This window comes from Seriola dumerili, unplaced genomic scaffold, assembly GCF_002260705.1.
Source record: "Seriola dumerili isolate Sdu_G_001 unplaced genomic scaffold, Sdu_1.0 BDQW01000331.1, whole genome shotgun sequence".
Taxonomy (NCBI): Eukaryota; Metazoa; Chordata; class Actinopteri; order Carangiformes; family Carangidae; genus Seriola; species Seriola dumerili.
Window position 1 is genome coordinate 5,932,763 of NW_019174586.1, and position 27,207 is coordinate 5,959,969.

The 27,207-nt window shown below is 41.1% G+C and overlaps 1 protein-coding gene across 1 annotated transcript; it reads left to right on the top strand.

Moving 5' to 3' along the window:
• Window positions 1-672: 672 nt before the first annotated feature.
• Window positions 673-24,699, top strand: ctbp1 (C-terminal binding protein 1). Its single transcript, XM_022759994.1, has 11 exons — window positions 673-869; window positions 12,742-12,896; window positions 15,008-15,152; window positions 16,418-16,521; window positions 16,951-17,053; window positions 17,510-17,634; window positions 18,500-18,589; window positions 19,138-19,268; window positions 19,599-19,726; window positions 20,264-20,378; window positions 21,619-24,699. Exons 1-11 carry the CDS (start codon window positions 830-832, stop codon window positions 21,812-21,814), a joined length of 1,332 nt encoding a protein of 443 aa, XP_022615715.1. The 5' UTR covers window positions 673-829; the 3' UTR covers window positions 21,815-24,699.
• The last annotated feature ends 2,508 nt before the right edge of the window (window positions 24,700-27,207 follow it).

Here is a 27,207-nt window from a genome sequence, read left to right on the forward strand (position 1 = left end):
AGGGTATATCATTATTTATTATTCATTATTTAAAAAGTACACACTGATTATAGAGTCCTAACAAGTTCTTGCTTATTACAGTGAAGTTTTACAAGCTTTGTAATTGTTTTTTCAAGATATCAGGAAGAACAAGTTTTTCCTCTCTTGCTACAGCCGTGTCATTGCATAACTCTTCTGTCTTTTCTCTTTTTTTTCCTCCCTGTCGTCTTTCAGGAAACAAAAGATGAATTTTGGCCGGTGTTAGCTCCTCCCCATTCCTGCTCTGTCTCACACACACTCTAAAACACACACACACACACACACACACACACACACACACATACTCTCTCACTCTTTCTGCTCTCTTTCTCTTTTACACTCTCTTTCCTTCCTGCTCCCACAAATGCAGCAGTGCTTGCATTCGGTGTGTGTGCACATTTATTTCTTTTCTTTTTTTTGGGGGGGGGGGGGCAGAGACAGAGGAAGACACGGAAAGACAGAGAGTGTTGCTGTAATAGAAAGTGAGAAAAGGGAGGGGAGGGAGGTAGCTAGAGATGGTAGGGAGGGAGGGAAGGAGGGAGGGAGGGGTAAGACAGATAGAGAGAGCGGGCGAGCGAAGGGGACGGAAGGGAGGGGAGAGAGCGTGAGAGAGAGAGAGAGAGAGAGAGAGAGAGAGAGAGAGAAAAGAGGGGGAGCACATGTGTATGCTTGTCACTAAGGGGCTGGGAGAAGGACTAAGGGAAGCGAGGTAGCTGGCCACAGCCGCCATATGCTGACTGGATTCCTGTTCATGTCTGCTGTGTGAAGACTGTAGGTTTCTGTTGTGTGCTGGCCGGCTGGGGAACACACCATGGGAAGCTCACATCTCCTCAACAAAGGCATGCCTCTAGGTAAACAACCAGCACTCTGCTTTTATGTGGGGGAACTGTGTGTGTGTGTGTGTGTATGTGTGTGCGTGAATGTGTGTGTGTGTGTTTGTGTGCCAATATTTGTGAACTCAGTGTACATTATTCTGCCTTCCTCCTCCCCTCCCCCTTCTCTCTCTTCCTCTCCCTTTTTCCGTCTCCTCCTTCTCTTCTTAATTCTCTCACTCTATTATCTTTTTTTATCGCTCAGCCTCTCTTTCGCCACACAAGAATGGTTAGCCTTTTCTGTACAGCTCTGTGTGAGTGTGTATGTGTGTGCGTGTGTGTGTAATTGTGTGTGTGTGTGCGCGTGTGTGTGTGTGTGTGTGTGTGTGTGTGAAGAGGCAAATCTCTGCTATTGAAGGCTGCTTGAACACCTCCATTTGTGGCGACAGAAATAGATCTCTCTCTCCTTCGAGGGCTAGCAAGGACATGACACATATTTCCCTTTCATTGTGCTTCTTTTACGGAGAGCAGTTGCCTTCACTGAAGCGCACACACATACACACACGCACACAAACACACACACAAATACAAATCACAGGCATGTATGCGCACACATACTCACATATGTATAGGGAACTCAACGGACAAAAATACTGAAGTATACACATGCATACACACAGCTGGACTCACACACAGGTGAGAGATGCACCTTATGATAAGGTCTAGAGAAGACTATTCTAGAAAATGGGATCTGAATGGTTAGGGGCGACATAACATAACAGCGTCACTAGCATCGAGGTGTAGAGTCGCGCCGAGAGACACGCTGGTGCTCTCACAGAAACGCCGAAGGAGGGTGTGAGGATAAACGATCATCCACCCTAAAGCTGAATTATTGTATCTGTGGTCACCTAAATCTGGATTTGTGAAGCGGTTTCTCCAAAAAGAAACCAGAGATTGTAACGTGATGTCATCAACAGGCTGCGGGCTGTGTCTCTTGATGACATCAAAGATTAAAGTTGCAGCTCTGATCTTTTTTGCTTCCCCCTCCCTCCCTTCCTCCTTACCCCCCCCCCCCCTTTTTTTTTCTCGCTTCGGGAGAGATCTTCTCCATATCCGCCTCAACTATGTCCCAACAGCTCAAGAGTCCAAGGTCACAGGAATAACGACTGTGAATTATGGTTCAGGGAGGTTTGCCCTTTTAAGATGCTCATGCACAAATCACCACTAGTCAATAATCATGACACTGATCTGATCATGGGATCTGTCTTGGCACTCAGTGAAGCTCAGTGAACCTTTGAAGGTCTGCTTTAAAATCGGCTTGTCATCCCTGCTGATTGATGGATATGTCGACTCATGTTTTGGAAGGCAGGGGTCCTCTGATCTGTGACTGTTGAGTCATGTCTGATCTGACTATAAAGACCTAGATTAATGACACACACACACACACACACACACACACACACACACACGTCAGTCACTTCATACATCCTTTGTAAAATCAGAACATTTCTGGATAAAAGCCTTAAGTGTAATCTTATTGTTCATTTGGCTAATTTGACTGGTGCATTTGATTTACATAATGATCTTAAAAGCTGTTTAGAAGGTAAAGAATAATGGGATTGTGCGTAATAGATCCAGGCAGTTTCCCACCAGGAGGTGAGGTTGCCTTATTATGCCACAGGATAAAATCAAGGAAACGGCTCATGTTGTGACATGTTGCCAACTGATGAAAACCACAACTCAGTGTCACTTGGAAGTATTAGTTTACAAGTCATGAACACACTTGCACGACTGACTAAATATAGGCTAAAATGACAATGAACAGACACCTGGTTTTAATGGATTAACAGTTAAAAAATGTAACTTTTTATAAGCTTTACTTCACATCCAAAACACTACAAATCAGTTTAGGGAATGTTAGACATCTCAGTTTTTACACATTTGCATCTACCATAATACACACTTAAACATTCACTGAATTATTATATTGCATGAACACTTTCACCATCACAGATGAGGATTTTGAGTTGAGCATTTAAGCAGGGACTCATGAACCTGACTAGTCTAAAAGAATAGACAGCGATGCAGGTATAATTGACAGCACTTAGAAATCTATGAAGCTTGAAGTGCTGAGCAAGGAGACTATGTAGTAACAACCACTGAGAGGCTAGGGCTATTATGTCTAATGCATATAATGCTTGAGATAAAAAGAGAGGTAGCAGTGAAAAATCTACCAGCCACTGCTGAGAGGTTGGGCATTTTTTAAGGTGAGATATCTGCAGTGAAGGTTAGCTAATATAAAACTTACCAATTAAATTGACTACATTGAAATTCGTTCATTTTATTAAGAAATGATCATCAAAAAGGGAAATGTAACTGAGAAGCACATCAGTCTAGACAGGTGGCGAAATAACAGTGCCATCATGTACAGAAAAAATAACTGGCCTGCAATGTAACATCCCAAAACAACAATTAGTAGACAGGCTATAATTCAACTTATGAGCCCTTAATGAAAAGCACTCATTACTCAGGAACATGCCTTGTTGTTATTAATTTATATGTCAGCAGAGTCAGGTGAGTCTGTTTAGTGTAAGACCTGCAGCTGAAAGAACTCACTCAGCTGGCAGCCATGAAGCAGGGACAGCAGGACAGCACCTGCACAGTTTTTCTATTGGTGTCATCACATACAAATTTACGGTCATTGTCTGCACTAGAAGGCTTCTATTGCAATATTTATTAGGTGGCAGCAACTTTGGTTGTCTCACTGTTTAAAATCAGCACCTTGCGTTTAAATGAAAGATCTGAAAAAAGTAGAAATGTGGTCGGCTTAATGAGCATATAGGTCTTCCACTGACGCACTGTAGATCTACTGTGGTCATCTACAGATAATTGAGTATGAAATAAATCTGGGCATACTAAATACTCTTAGCTTGATCTTATGAGCCAGTAATAACAATAAACTGTCATATAACCTACTGATTAATAGGCCAACTCTAATTAACAGGAAATACGTGCAATGAAACAATATTTAATTTTGCTGGGGAAAGCCTTTGAACCCATTCAAAGACCCCCTGTGGGTCCTTGGACACCAGTTTGGGAACCCTTAATCTAAATACAATAAACGTTTCATAGCTTTAATAATCCATTAATGGGGCACATTTACTCCAGAGTATCCAGACTGACCCCAATCCAATTGAAACTTGAAAGCGATTGTGACTTTCTTCTGCATATTAACAGTTAATCCAATATAATGGGCCAACGTCCATACAATAATCCAGTTATGGCCTGAATTTAAATGTAGTATTTCTTATTGTGCAAGTATTGTATAAGTCAGTACTTAACGTTTTTGGTTTGTGGCATCTTACAAATCTATTGTCTATTGGTGACACCCCTCACAGTGGAAATATACAGCTAGTTTCCTCATTTCGGGTTGTTACATTTTACTCTCTTCTCAGAGGCCTATGGGTTGAAAATAACTAATTATTTGACATAAAACTGCTATAAAATCTAATTTTTAATAGAGGATGTGTGTTTTCTAACTTGCATATCCAGCCTCCATTTTTTTTTCTGTGGTCTCTGATTCAGTGCAGGGGTGTGTAGTGGCTATAGTGGCTACTACTATATAGCTTTATTGATCTATTGATCGAGACCTAGGCAGCGGTTACTGTAAAGCTGTAATTTGTCCTTTCAAACCTTAACTGATTGCCATGTACCTTCTATCTGCACATAGAGGAAGTAGAACTGCTATAAAATTTAGAGATGAGTAAATATACGCAGGTTGTCAGCCCTGCTCAGACACAGAGGTGAATTAACTAAGATTTGCCTCTTCAAACTTTGACTTTGAATCGGTCGCCACAACTAAGATGCTGCCAAATGTTGTATCTCCTTGTGTGTTTTGCTGCTGATGTTTTAGTAATGGGAACAAAAAGCTGACAAACCTGAACTGGCTTGCTGATACACTACCAGCAAATTAAGACCTTGTTTTTATGTGTATGTTTGTGTGTATACAAGTCAGTGTGTGCGAGAGAGGGAAGAAGAGGAGACCTGCAGGGTGATCATTTCTATGTGTAAGCACTTTGATGTATCATATATCACTGCATATTAGTTATGTCAACCTGCATGGATTGGTGTGCTGAGTGTGCACCTGTATTTCTGTACATGTGGGTGGGGCAGGATGTGTGTGTGTGTGTGTGTGTGTGTGTGTGTTTACGTCAAGCTACCTGAACACTTTGTCCCTGCACATTCAGCCGTTTTTAAGTAATGATATAAAACATGGTTTTTCTCATTCTTAGAGAGATACATGGGACAGGGGGGAAAAAAGAGGAAATGGCGAAGGAGATAAAGAAAGCCTGGGGAAATGAGACTGAAATTAGAGATGGAGATCTGAAAATGAGGCAACACAAGATGAAGGGATGGCAGGATCAACACTGAGGGGGTGAAAGACAGATATGGGGGCTTTTTAACCACGTCATGTTGCTGCATGCCACAAGGGCCAGTAACATTATAAATCAGCCGTGCTGTGGCTCGATGGTTGGTTGCTACAGTTGCAGGCGACTGACAGATCACAGGTGCCGACACCAACACTTTCCTCTCTTCTCTCTTCTGAACAGTGCAAAATACAAACACTGCAGCTGAAATGTGAGTATGTCATTTTTGCCAGGGTTCATTTTCAGTTCAGTCGGAGAGGGACTGAAAAGAGATTTAATTCAAGAAGTCTGACCTTATTTCAGAACTGAAAAACATGTAACAGCTGCTAGTTCTTTGGCAATAACTGAAAATGGTTTGTAAAGGTGTGTATGTGAACTGTAGTTTAAATAGACTGAAATGAAGCTGAATGGACGCTGGCTTTGATCCTAATACATCTGATAGGCCTATGTGCTATGGCTGTGAAAGTGAGAGGTGTTTATGGGTGTCAAATCCAACACATCATACATAAATAAGATTTATGTAAAGCTGCAACTATTATTTTCATGATTGATTAATCGACTAATTGTTTTTCTTGATTCAGTGATAAATTGTTCGGTCTATAAAAAGTCAGAGAATGGTAAAAAAAAAAAAAAAAATTGTAAAAAGAGACTTAAACTCAGATGTCTTGCTATGTCCAACCAACAGTCCAACAGAGTACAATGATATAAAACAGGGAAAACAGAAAATTCTCACATTTTAGAAGCTGAAACTAGCAAAACCTGCAGATTTACGTGCTGAACATGTTTTTTTCTGAGTTTAAAGTTTGATACAACAAACTAAACCCACAGATGCTTTGAAAATGAGAAACCCTTGTTTTAAGAGTTTGTGGTAACAAACCGGTGCTGTCGTTCCCTTGTGTCGGTCAAAACCAGGCACTCGCAGCTTGTTTCGGCAGATCACTATCTTCCTAGTGACCCGCACTTTTAAAACACATGACAATTGCTGCTCTTTCGTATTGTCTCTGTTGATCGACAGTCTGAAAACACTGTCTCGTTCCTCAGAGACCAAAATCCAGCTGTTCTCGTGAGCGGGTCAGTGACAGCTGGATACAGGCAGGCCGCAGGGCTTTCCCACTGGCTCTCATGCCGCAGTCCCAGCAGTCATTGGCAGATGCTTTTTCCATCTCTACATGTCACTCAAACGGCGTTAGCCTCATTTTGGTTTGATTACAAATTTTCCGGGAGACAATTTTCATATTGGGGGATGTCATTTAGTATCCCAGGCCCTCAGGCATAAACTGCACAGCCGGGGACGTTACTATGCAGATGGTTCATGTTGTCATTGAACAATTATCACAAATAAAATTTTCTTTTCTTCCAATTCAGATTTTTTGCATCACCTTATAATTTTTACCAAATACAGTAATGAATTTGATTCAAAGAGTAGCTGCAGAGAGACCCTGGATAGATGGCAAGAGCAGAGCTGGAGCTGTGGCCCCGTTGGCTGTGAAGAGGCCTGTTTGCACTGTGAAAGCTCCCAGCAGTCACCCACCCCCGGGGCTATGGGGGGGGGGGCGGTTAGAGGAGAGGAGAGAGCAGACGAGGACGACGAGACGCAGAGACGAGAGCACGAGCAGACGACGCACGAGAGAGAGAGAGTGTGTGTACACAAGCCTACTCTGAATATAATCGAGAACGCGCACAGTCGGGCATGGACCAGATGGATGAGGTTTTAGAGTTTAGGAATTGAGCAGAGTGAGCGGAAAGTCTGGGCAATTATTTAATATAATGAAGAATTTAATGAGTGTTTAATGTGACAGGAAAGCGAGAAAATACATTAAATAAAAAGAGACCAGGAGATAATGGCCATTTGAGTTTGTTCGATTTAAGAATTCAAAAAGAGAGAGTGGATTATTATATAGGATGTTGATCTTAGGTTTGTGTGTATGGGAGAGACAGAGAGAGAGAGTATGGATGGGTGTTTTATCATAAAGAACAGTTTGACTCAACGGAAACTGTTGGTGAAGCGTCAGCGCTCGTGTGCAGTGCTCCTTGGGTAAAGACCAGCAAGTGTACCTGTGCGAGTCCACTGACGAGGCAAACTGTCTGTACTCAGCACTATAACCTAGCTGCTTCCACTCCATCCTTGTTGTCTCCAGTAAACACAAAATGTATCACTGCGCCAAAAGGCAAAGAAATCTGGCTAAGCTCCGGTCATCGCAACAACCCTCACCCACATGTGCCTCACCTGGTTTGTAGACCTGCCAGTCTGCAGTTAACAAAGCTGATGTCATTCCTGCCTATGTTAACCAGCTATCCCTTGAGCTACTGGCTCTCACTGAGACTTGGCTCGAACCAGAAAACACTGCGGCTGCGCTCTCCACTTACTACACGCTCTCCCATACTTCCCGTCTGTCTGAGCAAGAGGGTGGGACTGGCTTATTAATTTCCAACAAATAGAAATTCACTCAACCGTTGCTATTGCTATGAACATCCACTTGGACAATCCGAGCTCTGTGGACTTCCTGTCCCTCATACATATTGATTTGACCTAAAACAAGTTTGCAGCCGTCTGACTCTCAAAGCCAGCAAAGAACTTGACCTCATTCTCATTCAAAACTGTGCCGCAAACAGCCGCCAACGGTCATGCACCTCGCTGACCATTATTTAATTCGCTTCACTGTATGCCCCCAGGAACAGCCCTTTGTTCCACCATCTCTGGTCTCTTTCTATTGCAACCTCCGCGGCGACTTTTCCTGAGTGGTCACCTCCGCTCCACCTCCTCTTAGCACATTTTCATCACTAAAGGTCAACGAGGCCTCAGAGTCTCTCTGCTCTACACTGACTCCAGCTCATGTCTGGATAGCCTGTGTCCTCTATCCACCAAACCTCTAACCTGCGTCACCCATGGCTGACTGATACCATCCGAAAGCCACCCTGACAAAACAGCGTAAATCCAGCGACCCCACTGATCTCAAAGACTATTAGTTGCTCCTATCTTAACTCTCATCCGGCATCAGTGCTGCCAAAACTGCTTTTTACAGTGATAAGATCAGCATTACCACAAACAATGAGAAATTATTTTTCACCTCCAAAACATTACCCATTCCTTGGCAACACCTTCAGCTGCTCCAGGACTGACGTAATCACAGTCGCAATCATCCCGATTTTAAACCCTAAATATCAAACATGTCCACACTGTTCTCGTTTGCGGTTCCCCGATGGTGGAACGAGCTACAAGTTGCCATCGGAGCAGGGGCGTCCCTCTCTGTCTTCAAGACTCATCTCCTCTGAGAGCACCTCCCCTTCTTTCACCTCCAACACCCTAACATGTCAAACTCTACTTACTCTGCACTTCTTTACCTGATCTCCTTGCACTGCGTCTTGTTGAGCAGATTTAGTACTTAGTGCTTACTCTAAGGCCTCCTACTGTACTGAGGCTTGAGTGTTGTTCCTCATTTGTAAGTGGCTTTGGATAAAAGCCAAATGAGTAAATGTAAATGTAATGTACTCAGTAGCAGTCAGTGGTACCGGTCTTTCCAAGGTCATGCTTGGTGCTGGAATGAGAGCTATTTCCTCCCTCACTTTGACCAAGTGTGAGCTGGAGAAATGTCTGGAATCTCTGGTACTTCCCAAAAGCACCACTCTGCTGAACTGACTAGACTGAGCAGATTTCAGTATTTTGTTCGTGTGAACTCCATGTTTAATGTTGTGTAAATACACACATCTCTGAATCACACTTTGCTCCTGTTTCAGCTCAAATGAAAATCTTCTAAAAGATGAGTCTATAGGCCAAAAAAAAAAAAAAAAAGCTGTACAATGAAGCAGCTACAGGCCAGTGTGCTCCTTATGATTACATCTGAGTTACAATGAGGGCTGTGTTGAAGCCTCACAGTACTTTTTGTTCTTGTTGAATTCCAATTTCTCAGCTATGCACCATTGATTTTGTATTGATGTGTAAGTGCAATGGCCTCCAGACAAATCCTATTACGGAAAGCTAATGTTTTACCAGGCCACATAAGGCATTGTGAGCAGGATTTGAGTTTCACTTTATTGGTCTTACTGCGCTGTGGGGCGGCTTCATCAGATCAGGTTTCATGCTGTAATCTGACGATGGAGATAAGAAAACAATACAGAAATTGAGTGAGGGATTGCACTAAGTTGTTTGTTTTAGTGCAGTTTGAGTGCTGGAAAAACGCAGTCTATTATCCTTAATTTTTTTTTTTTTTTTTTTAACATACATTAAGGTTTTAATGAGACAATGATGTGTTGATGTGTTGAGACATTTAACTGACACTGTAAAGCTGTAACTGTAGGTGAAAAAAATCATGGTTAAATTCCTGATCCTAATTGTAATCCTAATTCCATGGTTACAGTAACATGGCCCTGTGTGTCATCACATACACTATACATGCACTGTACTCCTGTTGCATGATCGATGCAGGAAGAAGTATGTGCAGAATAGTTTAGAATTATCTCATGAGTATGCTGTTTGAAAAAAAAAAGCTTTTAATTAGCATGGATGTATTCTGGAAGTAGTCTATACAGTCCCTCAAATTTTAATAATGATGTATCACAATATGACACAGACTGAATACAGATACCTCATGTCTGTTCTCTAAATACAGATTCTTAACACTTATAGTCTGTCACAACCAAACCCTGAACACTGCAGCACAGTGGAGCATGAACCAGAAATGCATGTAATCACTGTATACATTATTTCCCCATGCATGCACACTGGCTCAGTCAACAAAGAAAAGAGAACAACTGAGAGTCTGCGGGGAAAAAAAAAATTCACCACAGTTTCAAGACTGAGCAGCATGTATTTAGACACGTATTTGCTTGCTGCAACAGCAATTTATATGAGAAAGAGGAAGCTCAACCATCTGCCTCTGCTCAAGGAAGTTTATTTCATGCTTTCTTTCAGTACCTCCCTGCTTCTTATTCATATTTAATTATAGTTACACTTATTCACTTCTGGGAGCTGCCCAGTACAACACAGTGCTCATCTTCTGGTCACTGAGCTGTTTCACTGGAACAAATGGGAGGAACAGCACAGAAACATTTATTTCTAAATGCTGACATGTTAAAACATTAACATTAAAACATTAATGCTAAATGTCAGGTTTCGACATCCCTCCAAATAAAAGATACAATGGCATCTATCCAATATATAACATGTAACAGTCATCATACGAGAGGAAATCAATCGACTGCAGGAGAGGCCAATATACCCATCTCTCCAACAACAGCAGCTTCCATTAGTAATGCAATCACAAGATGTGTTGCATTTGCAAAAAGGTTTTGGGGATTTAAAAAACAAGAAAATCCCTTTGTAATTACATCATTCTAAAAGCTGAACACAACATCTCCACACCTCTTTTCTCAAGATTGTCAGCAGGCATTCTGGGAAAAACTCACTACTGACATAGAAATATAAAGTAGATAACCGGTAAAAAAACAAACAAACAAACAAACAAACAGGTAAATTACAATACTTCATTACAAAAACACAACTGGAAAGCAATGACAAACAGACATTAATGAGACAAACTGGTAGCATCATTCCAGCAGGGACTTTTCCTGTAATTTATTTTGCTTATGGGCAATTTAATGAAAGCTCTGGAGGAAAGAGCGTTGCTTAGTATCCCTGCCCAAAATTTCGAAACTAATTTTCGGGCTGAAGATGCCAAACATCTGTCCACAAATCTGATTCTCAGGGATCCTTGGCATTCAAAATGTTGTAGAGACAGTAGAATGGTGATTTTGAAATGACTGGTTTAATCATTCGGCTACTTTCTCATGATGTTAGCCCAGGCAGCTGGAAAACAAGCTCCATCTGGAAGTCTGAGCTGCAAAAAAAAAGTTTAAGGAGAAATATTTCGAGAGAAATGACAGAGGCAGCTGCTTATCTGAGATGTGGGCCTTCACATCTCAGATGGGAACAAGTCAGGAATGAGTGATGAGAAGAGTCAGCATCAGCAGAAACAGGCATAACTCCCCACTCATTTCATCTACAGTGTTTTGGAGGGGTGTCAAAACTTGACACAATGTCTCAGATTTTCTTCTGAATCTACATCTGTCCATCCCTCAGATGTCTTGGTTCTCAATCAGTATGTCTGTCAGTGATCTGAAATGATTAACCCTTCAGTTGCCTGAGAGGACAGATGAACCATAGATCCAGGATTTGATTGCAGTGGGAGGGAATAGTTAAGGAGAACTAATAAATGCAGCTTCTCTTGACCACTGCTCTTGTTAAACCTGAACAAAGGCCCACTAGTGGGGTCGTCTGGAGGATCTGCCTTGTTAAACGCTACTTATCCTCCTGTGCGGCCTGGCTGTACTCTCAGGCTAATGGTTTAATCTGAGGACATGATTTAATAAAACATCCAGTGGGAAGGTTGCAGGGGGACTCACTCTTACTCTTGCTACTCTTACTAGTTATTTAAAGATTTCAGTTTCTGACCCTCTCTCATGACAGATCTCACCCCTTCATACGAACTGTTGCACCTCTTTACCCAACTGACTTTTATCATTTTCAGTGAGCTATGAAATATCACATTTTTGTTGCGTATTTGTAAATTAACACCCTGTGTGCTAGATAATTGAGCAATTGAGACATGATCTAGGGCTTCAGGCTGCATGCTCACTTGTTTTCTGGATAAGACTGCCCCATTTTTTCCCAAGTGAGTTGCTCCCAAGAGTCACTCTCAGTTGTCCACAGGGGCAAGCACTCGCATTCACCATGAATATATGACAACTCAATTAAAATATGTGAGGTGGATGAAACACAAAAGGATACTCTTAATTATACCGGTGTTTTCTGCCTCCTGATTTTTTGTTCTAAAGGGATATTGTGAACGTTTGAGCGCAGTCTCTCTGATTTTTGAAGTCTGTACTATTTTCTACAAGCCTAACTTCAGGGCCTACCTCATCCATGTTCCCAATTACCGCCTGTTTCAAAGAGTCAGCAAACAAAAGTAATAATTAAACAGAAACAATAGATGTTTAAAAGCAATAAGGAGAAAAACAGCTGCGAAACATGACCTCTCTCAACAGAATTAGCTGTGCAGCAGATAGACAGCTGCTCCGGGAATTTAGTTTTTTCCATCCACGCTTACTGTCATGGTTGTCATAGTAACTGCATCAGTCCGGAGCAGGAGCATTATGGGATGCAGTTGAAGCAGGACCTCATATGTGCCCAGGAGCAGCCACATATCTTCAGACATATAAGGAATGCCCAAGCAAATGATGCATGTCTAAAGGTCTGATAAAGACCTTTTTTTGTGATGAAAGATTCCTAATTTCTTTGACTGTGTGATTGTTGCTTTGTAGGTGTTTAGTTCCTACAATAAGAAATTCCACTAATTAGATGCATGTGTACACTTCTACCACATCTGACAATGAAGTCTATCTTCTGTCTTGGTCCTGCTCACTGCCACGTTCATTCTGCCCATCTGACACCTTTTCTTTTGTGTGTGTGTGTGTGTGTGTATGTGTAGGCATCAGGCCACCCATTATGAACGGGCCCATGCACCCACGCCCCCTGGTGGCGCTGCTGGACGGGCGCGACTGCACTGTGGAGATGCCCATCCTGAAAGACGTAGCTACTGTGGCCTTCTGCGACGCTCAGTCCACACAGGAGATCCACGAGAAGGTAACACACTTAACTAGATAATGTACACAACATACGCACGCGCACACACACACACACACACACACATACGCACGCACACACACACCTGTTAACTACAGCATCCTCCCTGCACTCAGACACAGACCCTCATGCCCTCCAAGTGCTTCTCCTAATAAAGCTCACACTCATGAACACATCAGACCTTAATTCAAGTCATTCAAGTAAATTGAATTGTGGCCTCAGACTTTTGTATCCCACTGTGCATTACACAAATATTAATTGATCGGTTGTAAAAAATTAATTCACATTAATCTCAGGAAAATTTTACGACATCATATAACATAGTCATGGTGGTTTTGCTCTTCCAATCGAGCTCCACTTCACTGCACAAATTTCGATTTTTGGGCGGCTTCAGTAACTGTGCAAGAAATGGCACCAAGCGTAAAATTCTACCTTGAGAAATCTGTGAGGCAACAGATGCGGCATCTGTGTTTTTCTACAATACATGGAATCGCCTCATTGATTTGCAAGTGATCTCTGATCTGGAAAAATTACCATTTGTGCCACATTCACATCACATCATTCAGACTGTCATTACAACTAATGAGTCAAAGCTGTCAGCCTACAGTGCAACTCTGACACAGACAAGTGTCAACAAACAGCAGCAAAATGGCTACAAAGCCTCCATCATTGGCAGTCACTTCTAAATAAAATGCAATATAAACAACAATATAATCTATTCAGCTAATTTAAAAGGAGCATACACTTCTTTTTTTGTATCTAGTTTCACTATTAAACTTCTCTGCATGCATACACAACACAATAAAAGTAGCAAATTTAGGCAATTTAAATAATGTGACTAAAAGGATAACAGTAGGGATAACCTTTGTGGACGGGTTAGGGAAAACCAGAAGGTTTTCCTGGTATTTCCATTCTTCCCACATTGCATGAATGCAGCATTGGCACTTGAGATATCATCAGAAAGAGAGGGTCTGAAGTTATCAAAACAATACTGGCTGTGCATTTAGGATGCTTTATAGTTATAATTTAGCTGTAACTTTAGTTAAAGTAAGACAGGAAAATGAGTGAAGAAGAATAAAGTACAGTACAGAGAGTAAACTAAAAATGTGGGTCAGGCTCGGATCTTGCCACAGCCACTATGGATTGTAAATGGGTTTGTATGTCTGGCAGGGTTACGTCTCGTTCTGGGTGTCTGCCAGGCACACTCTCTCTGTGAGCGCGCTCAGTAGGCCACAGCGTGGGAGAAACAGATGGCTCTCCTTCGCTCACTATCTATCTCTTGCCCTCTCCCTCTCTCTCTCTCTCTCTCTCTCTCTCTGGCTCTACACAAAGCAGCCACCTCATTGTGTAATTAAAAGGGCTTCTTTATTGTAATTGAACCGCATGTCATTTTCACCCTCTCTTGCACACATGAAGAGGAGGGCTGGCAAAGATTGAAAGATTAACTGAGAATCAATTAAAAGGTGACAGCTGACACTGAAATGGTTTTCACACAGACCCATATATTCCTATTCTATACGGTAATCAAATTATCAGCTTTTTGAGTCATTATATTTCATTGTCCATTAAGGCATTAAGCCGTCATGCTGATTAGAAGCCACCGAACAATCCCATGAGAATGTGACTGCTGCTGATATTAGTTTTGTTAGACACCTCATCTCGTTTCCTGTGGTTATAAAAGCTTCGTTTCCATGGTAATATTCAGGAAATGGCGTTATTCCATGCAGGCAGGAATATTTAAAAAAAAAAACAGGATATGAGGGTGATATAAACAGCACCTCCAGAAAAAGCCTTAATGGAGATACTTTATGTAAACAGTGTGACAGTGAACTCAGTGAACTGTGGCTGCACTCTGCAAAGCCATGCTTGACTTGTGCTCACACCTACACAAACACATGCTGATAACTTGGCTTATAGTCTTTCTACATACAGTATGTACTGTACCATGAAGCAATACCTGAGACACCCTTGCATGGCTGTCTACAGACAGGTGGCTCAGTAAGAGTATGCAGATTTTGTTATTTCATATAAATACACACTAACAGATATTCCTACCTCTCTGTCATTTAAGTAACCATGTGTGTTGTGTGTGTGTGTGTGTGTGTGTTCAGGTGCTGAATGAAGCCGTAGGAGCTCTAATGTACCACACCATCACTCTAATGAGAGAAGACCTGGAGAAGTTTAAAGCCCTGCGTATCATCGTCCGCATTGGCAGCGGCTACGACAACATTGACATCAAATCTGCTGGGGAACTGGGTGAGAACACACACATGCACACACATATATACACACACACACAGAAGAAGAGCGAGTGTGTGCTGGTAATACTGTGCTGCACTGTGCTTCTAACTTTTTACACTTTTAAAAACCAAATTCATTTTATCCTTTGTAGCGATATTTGCAAGTTAACAGTACAAATCCAGCATTCATGTAACAAAGTGATCTACCAGGAATGTGTGCTTGCATATACACAATTTGACAATTCTCTGCCTTGTGCTGCTGCAGAAGTTGAGCCAAGTTTAAATTTGTTGCTTTGTGTCACTAGCACTGACAAAAGTTACTTTATAAAGTTTTTTACATTTTTTTATTGTGTGGCCTATTGCTTCAAAAGTTTAAAAAAAGTAGTAACTAAATACAGATAATAGTTACAGTTAATATTCAGACCTTTTGTAGATGAGCAATGATCTTCTGTATTCAGTGATTTAAAAAAAAATCTTTAAACATTTCATTGTTATGAATGATTGCCCCACTTGCTATGTAAACAGAGAAAGTAGTTCCAGGTAGTTCAAAACAAAAGGCTGTTTTTCAATCGTAGTTTTTCTATGTCCTAAATGAAATTGTCATATTTGACCATTTATTATTTTTAAGTTCAACTATTAACTGTTTATTTTATTCTAACTTTTTAAATAACAATAGCTTCACAGTAATATAATTTATCACAAGTGTAACAGACAGACAAGTTAAAAAGCAAAATAATCTTTAATCTATAGTCTATAATCCTTTTTGGGTCTTATTCCTATTTTGGATCTCATTCTCTGCTGTTGTCTTACTGTTTTCTGTATTCTGTGCTGAGCTTGTACTTTTCTTCATTTAATCTAAATAATTTAGCCTTTTTAAAGTTTACTGTTGGTCCGTTGGTTTTTGGTGTTGTTCGGTAACTCTGTTACTAAATATTATATAAATAAAGTTATTATTATTATTCTCCCAAAACATTTTTCATTGCTATCTGCCATGAGCAGCCATGTTTACAACAAGTCTATGATATTTGTGGAGAAAAAGAAAACTCATTTTGTAAAAACTCATCTCTCTCCTGCAGCAGCCGGAGCTTTACTAACGTCCCCTATCTTCTTCCAACAAGAGGCTCTGGCATTTGAAAGTTGCCAGCGGTGTTTGTGGAGAAAACTGCTGACATCGCACCTTCAGCCTGCACTTCTCCACCAAAATAGCTTTGGCCAAACTTCATCTCTTTCAAAGGGCCCAAAAACCTATTTCTAATCCTTATCTGCTCTCTGGTCCAACAGGCATCGCAGTTTGTAATATGCCAGCAGCTTCAGTGGAGGAGACGGCGGACTCCACGCTGTGTCACATCCTCACCTTGTACCGACGCACCACCTGGCTGCATCAGGTTTGTGTAGCCTTGTGTGGCTGATAAAAGGGAATGAAATGAACTGGATTTGAATGAACTCATTCTAAATGTATTAGTTAGAGGTGTACGGTTGGTTATCACTATTTTAGTTTGGACAGTTACTAATAATCGTCTACTGACAAATCAGCAAAATTGAAACATTTCGTTTCCTTTAGAATGTTGCTGTATTTGAAAGACGTTGATGTAAGATGTAGAAGGTACAGTAAAATGATTTGTTCCTCAAATCAGTTATAAGTTATTATTTAGACATATTTCATAACCATGATTCTGATATCTAAAAGGATTTAGACTGTGGTCATTAAGTGCAAAGTGCTGGCATTATGAAATTCACCTGGATCATGTAAAGCTGTAATGTTTTTGTTGTCTGTGTCATTTTTGCATGTAATAATTAATTGATATTCATGCCAGGCTCTCCGGGAGGGCACGCGGGTTCAGAGCGTGGAGCAGATCCGAGAGGTGGCCTCAGGGGCGGCAAGGATCAGAGGAGAGACACTGGGACTCATAGGGCTCGGTGAGCAATGCCCTGTCAATGACATCTACTCTGCATACTGTTGCAGGAGACGTGTTTATATTGTGCGCACAGTTCGGTTTGATGGTCGAACTGTCCATCAAGTTTTTAATCAGACCGTTTTTCTCTTTTTTCCATTTTGGGAAGTTTCGTCCTTAGCTCAGCTAAATTAGCTTCCCAAGGAGTTACTGCCAATAAAATATAAGCCGATTAAACCAGAGGTAGAATGCAAATCTCTTCCCTGTACAGTCTGAGCATTTTCCAGCAATAATGAGCAGACGTGTGCAGCCAGAGCATTATGTAATTTGTACGAAGAAAATGGGGAATATTAGATGCACAAAAATGGCAGCTATTGTGTTTTTATGTTCCATTTGAATGAGTATTCATGTGTATGGAGTTTGTCTAAATGCACCTGTGTGTTTACTAATGAGTGTGCCTGTGTGTATTCATGTGTTCTAGGTCGAGTGGGCCAGGCTGTAGCCCTGCGAGCCAAGGCCTTTGGCTTCAATGTGATTTTCTATGACCCTTATTTGGCTGACGGAGTAGAAAGATCCCTGGGACTACAAAGGGTCACCACACTACAGGTAGCGCGCACACACACACACACACACACACACACACACACACACACACAAACTCACACACCATTGGGCCATTTTTGTTTCTGTGAAACCAGCAACGACCTGACTGTTTCCGGCACTTTTGTGTTTTATGAAAGGAAAAATGCCTCCACTCAAAAGAAATCCTTCCATACTTGTACAGCTTTAAGTCCAGCTTGAAGAATGATCATTTCATTGACTTTCACTATAACAGCTAACACACCAACAGGAATGTGGTGATGCCATGATGCCATGTCCACTGTTTATATCCTTTAAAAAGAGTTCAGGTTTCCATATTAAGTAAAAAGGTAATTCATAGCATATTGCTAAACCTATTACTTTATCATACAGCTACAGCAGGGTTCCTATCAGGGATGGAAGTCCCAGTCTTGTTTTTGCTTGAGTCTCACACTAGTTTCATAGGGAGGGATGCTGTGAGAATTTTTATTAAGTTTCTCTGCATGTAATGCCAGTGTCAGCAAAGAATGTCTCCCATGACAGTGATATTTGACTGTCACCACAGTACCATTTTAACTCCTGCTAGGACTGTAAGAACTCAGCACTGGCATAGCATTTAAATGGATTCACACTAAATCTTCTTTTTACTGAGGAAAAAAATCCAACAGTGCTTTCTTCACCATCCACCATGACAAATGTGTATTTACCGGTATGTTGCTGCGCCTACTTAAAGTGCGTGGAAAAAGGAGCCCCCTCTTGCCCCCCCCCCCCTAATTTAGCTTCACGTCTTAGCGTGAATCTGGTGAAATTTGTCTGCTGTGAAGTGACTGTATGAAGTGTAAACAGAGGAGAGGGATTTACTGGCACTTCTTTGTCTTGTCTTTCTTCTCAGGACCTGCTCTTCCACTCTGACTGTGTCTCTCTGCACTGCAGCCTGAACGAACACAACCACCACCTGATCAACGACTTCACCATCAAACAGGTGAGGGAGAGCCACGCACGCAAGCGCGCACACACACACACACACCAACACTGACTTGAATGATTTATTTATACCTACATCAACTAAAGCCATAAATATTAAGTGGATACCCATAGATGTCCACTACCTACATACAGATGAATGAGGTTCTGTACTGCACGAGCTGCATACGATGACTGATACACTCAGGAAATATTTGTTGTCGATGACGCTCCCTCAGCCCAAAGGATTATAGCTCTAAAGCAATTCTGACCTTGCTGGAGGAAGGAAGGGGAATAGACAATGTGAACCAATACAGTATTACATATTTATCATTATGGTTAAGTTTCACTGGGAGTTTCTGCACCGTGAGTAGAATATTTTTAAGGACAAGTGTTTTGTTATGTCCCTGTACGTGTACATGTTAAAGACCACTGGCCAACATTGAGAAGAATTAATATTTCATTTTATTATGCCTTTAAATGTCCTTAGAACAAGAAAAATTTAAATTGTTATCTTATTAGATGAAAGTAAATCACTACTTATATGTGTGCATATGTGTGTTGAAGATGCGTCAGGGGGCGTTCCTGGTAAACACAGCCCGGGGGGGTTTGGTGGATGAGAAGGCCCTGGCTCAGGCTCTGAAGGAGGGGAGGATACGTGGAGCTGCTCTAGACGTTCATGAGACAGAGCCTTTCAGGTAAGAAAATCACTGTTATCGCATACATGAACTGTTATCTGTGATGTTTTCTCGATCAGAGATGCAGAACATGGTTGCAAAACCAAGACAGCATTTCATTCTAGTTTTAGGGGACATCGCAAATATGATGCTTTTTTTTTGGTTTGAAGGAATATCTTTGGATTTTGATTGTTCAGACAAAATAAGCAATTTTAAATTTAGAAATTGTGATGGGCATTGATGGCATTTTTATAGACTAAGCAATAAACCAGATAATTAATAATATGATTCAGTGGTGAATGAAATCATTGGTTGCAGCTGTAACCCGTTGCACTGTTTGTTTTGTGTCAGTTTCAGTCAGGGCCCGCTAAAGGATGCTCCCAATCTGATCTGCACCCCACATGCCGCCTGGTACAGTGAACAGGCATCTCTGGAAATGAGAGAGGAGGCAGCCAGGGAGATCCGAAGGGCCGTCACAGGTAGTGCGCGCACGCACGCACACACACACACACACACACACACACACACACACACACACACACACACACACACACAAACCTGCTGAAAAATGTAAACACAAGTCTGAAAAGAGATATTTTTAGGTGTTCTGGTACAGTCAAGCATAAACCATCCTTATTCTTTTAGCCGAGAGAGACTAAAAGGCCTTTCAGAGTGTGCCTCTCTTTCCTCCTCAGAACCTCCCTCGTTCTATCCTCTTTTTCTCATTCTTTGTTCTCTCTTTTCCATCCTCTGGTTTTGCGGTTTCCTCGGTGGCTCGGCCTGTTCAATCTTAATTCTTGCACACCTTTTGTATCTCTGCAAAAAGTGGGTTGGTGAGGTAAAAAAAAAAAAAAAAAAAAGGTAGTGCAGTAACACCAACTAGTTCCCCTGTGTGCCTTAGAGAACACTGCACTATTCATTTCAGGTATTCCTTTTTTTTACTTGAGCACCTCATATTTTTTTCTCTCTCTCTCTCTCTGCCTTTTTCTTTTGCGCCGTCTCTGTTTTTCTTTTAGGTCGTATCCCAGACAGTCTGAAGAACTGTGTGAATAAGGAGTTCCTCACCCAGAACAACCACTGGGCAGGAGTTGACCCAGCTACCGTCCACCCCGAGCTAAACGGGGCTTATAGGTAACAACACGAAAAGGATAACTCATTGACTGATGCAAAGTTTGACCGATCTCTTGGAAGAACAAGTACAAGTGTTTTACTTCTTTGTCGGCTGTAAAAAGTGTTTACAGAGCATACACAGTGTTTTATGACAATGACATAAATGATATGATGATGCACGATAATTCAAAATCTATTGTTGGATATTTTTAGGTCAGTGTCTCTGTATGTCCAAAACTCAGCCAGTAATTCACCCCTGTTAGCCGATAAAACATTTATTAGGTTAGCGGTGCTAGGTACAGTCTTTCACAGAAACCTATAGTTGCTACAACAACACAGTGGGCAAGGATACACCCTGCTAGCATCCACCGATACCTCAGTGACAGCAAACAAATATCAACATCAAGGCACAGCTTGCATCTTTCCGCACCTTTAACTATTCTTTCATCTGCCTGTCAGTCACTTGGGATTTCAGTTGCTGATCTGCAGTACCAGTTTGAGGCATTATTAATAGATTAATATTGCTACTACGAAGCCTGATCTGTTACTGATCTTGTAACCCATTGTGCTGTGGCGGCTATCTGTAAAAAAAGTTAAAACACTAAAACTGCACTGACATTTCAGTATTTAGTTGATGCTGCAGACGAAGACACAAATCATGAATCCTTTGTTCTCCACACGTTGTGCAAAACACTGCAGGACCCTGTACAAAATGTCACGGGAGGGCGATAAAAAAAGCTGTGATGCAGGCTATAATTTCTGTAAAGGTCAATTTACTCAAATTACAAAAGAATTAATATATTTTCTCACATATCCCTCATGGAATCTTGCCATGAAGATGCTTTACTTCTCTGAGATTGTGCCAGTACCCCACTGGTGCTTGCCAGCACTGAAAAATGTCATTTTAAAAATTCAGCAACAGCATGTCATAGGACTTACTTTCCATTGTAGAGACAGTCCCTATGAAAACAGTTGACAGCATGTTAACCAGAGTAATGAGGACATCGTTTCGGGAAAAAGATAGGGCTGTTTAATATTTTAGATGCAAGCACCACAGATAAAATCTTCATGGCTAGATACCACTAGATTTTTTTGGTAATTAAGTTGGAGGGAAATGTCAAAATATTTCAGTTGGATTGGCTTTCATAATGTTATTGTAGATCTAATGTGATCAGGCACACTGTGACCGATCAAGTATCACATATTTGCAACTGCAGTTTCAGTTGAACTTCAGTTTCGTATCGCTCTCTCTGCCCTCTAGGTATCCCCCAGGAGTTGTGAGCTTGCCAGCTGGTGGCCTCCCGCCTCCAGTTGAAGGCATTGTGCCGAGCGCGGTGCCCATCACACACACCCTCCCGCCCGCTGTCACACACCCTCCTCATGCCCCATCTCCTGGACAAAACACAGTCAAGCCACCAGAGGGCGACAGAGAGCAGCATCCAAATGACCAACTGTAGCCACACACTCACACACACAGGCTTGTCCGTGTTGTCTGGTAACTGGAGGAGGTCGGCATGGCAACCGGTGTCAAAGCAGTATGTTCCCTAGCGACAAGTTGTTATCAGACAGGTTCAGTGTCAGATCGACAAGTTGAGGTCCCAAAAACAATCGATTCCACTACTCTCTGGCAATTGGTTCCCAGCAGCCAGTTCATACTCCAAAGAGGAAGAAGAAGAGGATGATGATAAAGAGGATGAGGAGGAGGAGCGGATAGCTGTCAAATGCTCTAATCAAAGCACAAAACAGTTGTCCTCTGCCCCAACCAGAAGTCCTGAGAAAGACTGTAAAACTCAAGGTCCACAGGTTGATCTTCACATAACAACTTTAGCCGAGTTTTAAATAGTTTTCTCTGCCAGAAGTAAAAAAACAAACAATAACGATCGCTTGATTTGGAAAGAAAAAAATACTGAATCAAATTCTGCTGTCTTAGACTGTAGTGTGTCCAAAGTTAGAGGAGCAGGTTTCATGTCTTTCTCTCCTTTTTCTGTGTCCTTTCCTTAGTTTGATGTACAAGCAAACGTAGTAGGTTATGAAATGAATGTAACCTGTCAGTGTACAGTTTTTAGACTTACAGAAAGAAAATACTGATATTTGTATTCCAGTCTTAACAAAAAGAGTTATGTGATCTCTCTATGTAGCCAAACTGGTTTGAGAATACAATATCTGTTTGTTTTTTTCAATGTGTCCCCAAATTAACAAGCCCCCCCAAAAAAGAGGCAGCTTTTTGCACACCATCTCAGGAAATTAAGTTTCCGCAGTTGGTATATTATTTTTTTAAATTTTTTTGTTTTAAAATTCCTTTTTATGCCACTTAGTGCTTTTGTTTTTCTACCTGCTTGCCTTTTCGTGTCCCGCTACATTAGAAAAAGAACTTTAACAAGAGCTAAAGTCGATCTAATGTTTGCTTTCGTTCGTTATGTTAAAGGGGCATATGACTTTGCTCTATGACTTATGTAAATGTTTGACCCAAATGAAGGGGGTTGTGGGAGGAAAGGCTGTTGGAAGGTGGCAAAATGGTATGCTTGGCTAGGGCGACTTCATCCCTAGTCGTGATTATTAATTGCAAAATAGAGTGGTTGCATTAATTAATCTGTAAAACAAAGCAGGTTGTCTATAAGGTGATTCAACAGGAGTTTGTAGCAGCTTACAGTTTGAGACACAGCTTCACAAAAGGTACTTATGTCTTCTTCATGTCTGATGAACCAGTACTTCCACTATCACAAAGTAACTGTCCAGCTCATGGAACATGAAGAGTTCAGCACACCAAGGTTTACGAATACGCAAAACATTGATGAATCAGTGTGTTGTTTTATGCTGCTAAATCAGTATTTTACTGACGTTGCCCCTCCAGCTCTGAATCTGTCAACTCAGCAGCAAACTGACTTGAGAATATCTGCATCAAAAAACATCAACAGTTATTCAACTGTTCTTCTTTCTGCCAGAACCATTTTCGGATCCTGTTTGAAGTTAAACTCACATGTACAGATGTCACATTCAGTTAAGGAGAGTTAATGGTTACTGACAGAGAAGGAGGAGGTGTGTGCTTGAAGCTGGGTGAAACCAAATTTACAAAAGTTTGATTTGCTCCCAAGTCGACCTTTTAAGACTTTTAAAAATGCTTTATGGCTTGTCAGTCAAAACAGCTGTCGAAAAGAGGAACAACCTGCATATGTGAACGAAAAACTATGGTTTTACAGAAACTTGAGAGACATCATATATGCACAATGAAGTAAAGATGTTTAATGATAGCATGTCAAAATGTACGGATTGCTCCAGTCTAGTATCCCTTTAACATTTCATGATGGCTCCTACCTGAGTATACCGTTTAGCCACCCTCTGTGGCCTCTGTGTCTATGTGTACATATGGTGTTCTGCCTGCCTGTGTCAATGTGACTTGGTTGTATCTGTGTCTAAAAAAAGCAGCACTGGGAGGAGGGGTGGTGGCTAGTACTCTCCACAAGGCATCCTTATAAAGACTGCCATCTAAATACACAACTAAACACTATGTAACAAGCTAAAAATGCTTCAGATAAAAAGGTAGCAAACTGAGCCAGTAATCCAAGTTTCTACTGGTTACAACACCCCACAGTACAAGCAACAGGGTAAAATATGTGAAACTCTTTGCTATCAGGAATATTTATTACTGATTCCAGCTCATGTGTTGTTGATGTTAGCGGGCCAGCTAAGTGACGGTGCTTTCTCGATCCCCTTCTACCAGCAGCTGAGTAGTAAAAAACAGTTCACTGTTGCCTACCTGGTCGTCTTCATGGTGAGGTAGTAAGCGTAGCGATCAGGGATGGAAATTTCACTAGCCATTGGTGAGTATTTCGCAGCCCAGGCTACAGTGTCCAGTTCTCACTGGCCTAAATCTAAGCGGGGTGTCTAGGACTGAGGTGACATTTAAATATCACTGTCAGGCTAAAGCCCCAAAATCCTAAAAGGAATGCTGAAATATTTTGAACTTTACTCTTAAGCGTTCCTCACCAGATGCCTGTCGTTATGTGGGGAGGGAAACTCTTTGCTAGCACTTCCTAATATAAACTCAAAGCATTCCTTATTCAAACTGATGGATGCCACAAGTAAAAACAGCAGACTATCTTTTAAAGTGTCGAGGTGCTCCTTGAAATTCCATCCCTGGTAGTAACATACAGTCCACTGTTGCCTACCTTGGTCCCCTTTATGGTAAAGTAGTAGGCGTAGCAATATACAGTATACATATTCTATATTCTACAGTAAATATCATTATTTTTGGTCAAAACTGACAACCTGACAAAGATATGTTTGTGACTGTATGCATTTGTATGAATTATTTTAAAAGGAAATAAACTGTGGAAAGGTGAAATGTGTGTCTTATTAATCTTATTTTAGGGGTAGCTATTTTATGGAGGTGGCTAGCTTTCTAATAGCATCTGTTAATCAATGCAAGTGAAAATTGATGATGTATAGTGAAACGCTACATTAAAAGTTCCTTTCCTCAAGTTTTACATGTTTGGCAGTTAGTATGCAGGAAATGACACAAGCCATGTAGAAAAATGAGGTAAATGCAAATCAAACTTTTAAAAGGTACAACACATTTTAAATTTGGCAACTTAAGTAAAACAAAGTATTACGTTTCACCACAGGTCAAAAGCTTATTGAAATGTTTTCAGGTTCTCCATTGTCCGTCAACAACAGAGGAAACTGCAGTAAATTTATTCAGAGTTCAAGCCCTGTCCTTTTACCTGGTCAATTACTTATGGTAGTTTTGCCCAAGGTAAGTGCCAGTTACCAGTTGACTCCACCAGGTGTCACCAGCACAGCTGCTGCACTCCTGCTGTGGAGACATGCAAGCCAGCTTTGACATAGGAATCTGCATTGGCTCTGCTACTTGCATCTGGTTTTCCAGTTTAATTTATGTATGCAATAAATTTATAATCATCTTTGTGTGTTCCTCCAGACATACACAGTGCACCTGTGTTACAGCAGTACAGTGGCTGTCAACACTTCTTGTGTCACATACTTGCCAGCATACACTGAGCTATTGACTGGTCAAATGTGAAGCCTACTGTCATCAAATCAGACCTCATACAATAAACACAACATCCATAACATTAAATATTAATAAGAAGTGGAAATTAATTATAGTGTGTGGTGTAGAGCTGGTTATTATAAACAATGATTTGAAGGCCTCGAAATGAATCTAATGTAATCCAAATCGCTTAAATCACAGGACTGAACAAACGAGAACTTCCATTTACGTAAGTGTTCTTCCGAGCAGATATTTGCAGTCAGGAAATCGATTGGATATGGTCTGATTCTAGTTAGAAAAGTAAATGTCTTATACATGTATGAAGTCAATTCACTCAACACAGAATGGAGAGCCACCGAGACTTAACTAGAGACTTATACTGGGTAAATATAGATTAGATTATACTGTTTTATAGATCACTGCTTGCCCAAGTGACCCAAGTTATTATGAAAGCTTTTTATGTAGAAATAAGATACAACATAAATATTCAAGAATCAAGCTGAAATTTTGAGAGACAGGAGCCAAATCTATTCTTCTGCTGTCTTTGTCTGCTTGAGCAGTGAAAACAGTTGTTGGCTGCCAATCATGTGAAACCTCATCTTGAACCGTAGCTGACTTCAGACACAGGACATGGAAAGACTACTACTACATCTCTTTGTCTTTGTTTTTCTCTTTTTCTATCTCTGTTTTGCTCCCTAAATATCCCAAAATCTCTCCATTGCACTCTTTGCCTCTTCCACTTTCTTCTCTCCCACTCTGGTTCATCCATTCAGGATAACAGCCACTGGAACAGGCGCTCCAGCAGCTGGAAACTCAAGGTGGTTTAATCTAAATATCAGGGAGCAGGATGGGAACCAGATGCAGTAAAAAATGAAGGGGGCACATTTTATTCAATTAGCATGGGGACCTCCAAAGGGCACTCTGCAAAGGGGAAGAGCAATTTTCATGAGTCTCTTAGAATTTTTATAGGGGAAATAAGTGTCTGCTTAAACCTCAAGACCAGAAGTGTTAGCATTGACCATCATCACACTTAAATTCAAAGGTTAGAGACATCGTGCAATGTTAAATATGAGCAGTCACATCTTCCATTGTGAATATCGGCTAAGCTTGAAGATTTAAGAGATGACGGCTAGTTAGAAGAAGGGGAAAATTTGGGGAAAGGATAGATGAATGACTAACACTCTCCACTCCTTCAGGAAATACCTTCAAGCTGCCCTTGGGCAAGGCATTTAATATTAATCCATGTTATAGCAAAATACAGTTTTTCAGGGTTCAAGTAGGACTGCGGTTTTTCGTGCTTGTTAAAGCCTTGGCTGTTAGACAAGACAGTCTGAGGCATGAAAGGAACAAAACTGTAAGTTGAAAGGAAACAGCCCTTGTAAATGGACAAAGTACACAAAGAGGCTTTTTCCAAACAGTAAACTTGTGAAATGTTAATTGATGCTAGAAAAAGTGGCTGATGGTAACATTTTTTTCTTCAGGGTAATTAATTTTTCTTCTTTTTATCACTTCAAATTTCCACTTACAACATAAGATACACTGCCTGTTTTCCTACTGATTGTTGGAGGCTTACTTTATTGCTCTGATCCACCTGTCATTAGCTGGCCGCTTATAAGATGCTTGCAAGGTTGAATATTTGTGCCTGAGGTTTATAAACAAATACTCACAAATGTTTTATTGTTTGAGCTTATAACCAGTGGTGGAAGAAGTAATAAGATTCTTTATTGGCTGGAGCCAATCCCAGTTGATATTCTGCGAGGGCGCGTTACACCCTGGACAGGTCTGCAGTCTATCACAGGGATGACATATAGAGACAAACAACCAGTCACGCACACATTCACA

Bases quoted from the DNA above. Each gene is read 5' to 3' on its own strand.
- ctbp1 (XM_022759994.1), top strand. From the start codon at position 830: ATGGGAAGCTCACATCTCCTCAACAAAGGCATGCCTCTAG. The intron at 870-12,741 runs GTAAACAACCAG...GTGTATGTGTAG, and splicing joins CAACAAAGGCATGCCTCTAG to GCATCAGGCCACCCATTATG. The intron at 19,269-19,598 runs GTAAGAAAATCA...GTTTTGTGTCAG, and splicing joins CATGAGACAGAGCCTTTCAG to TTTCAGTCAGGGCCCGCTAA.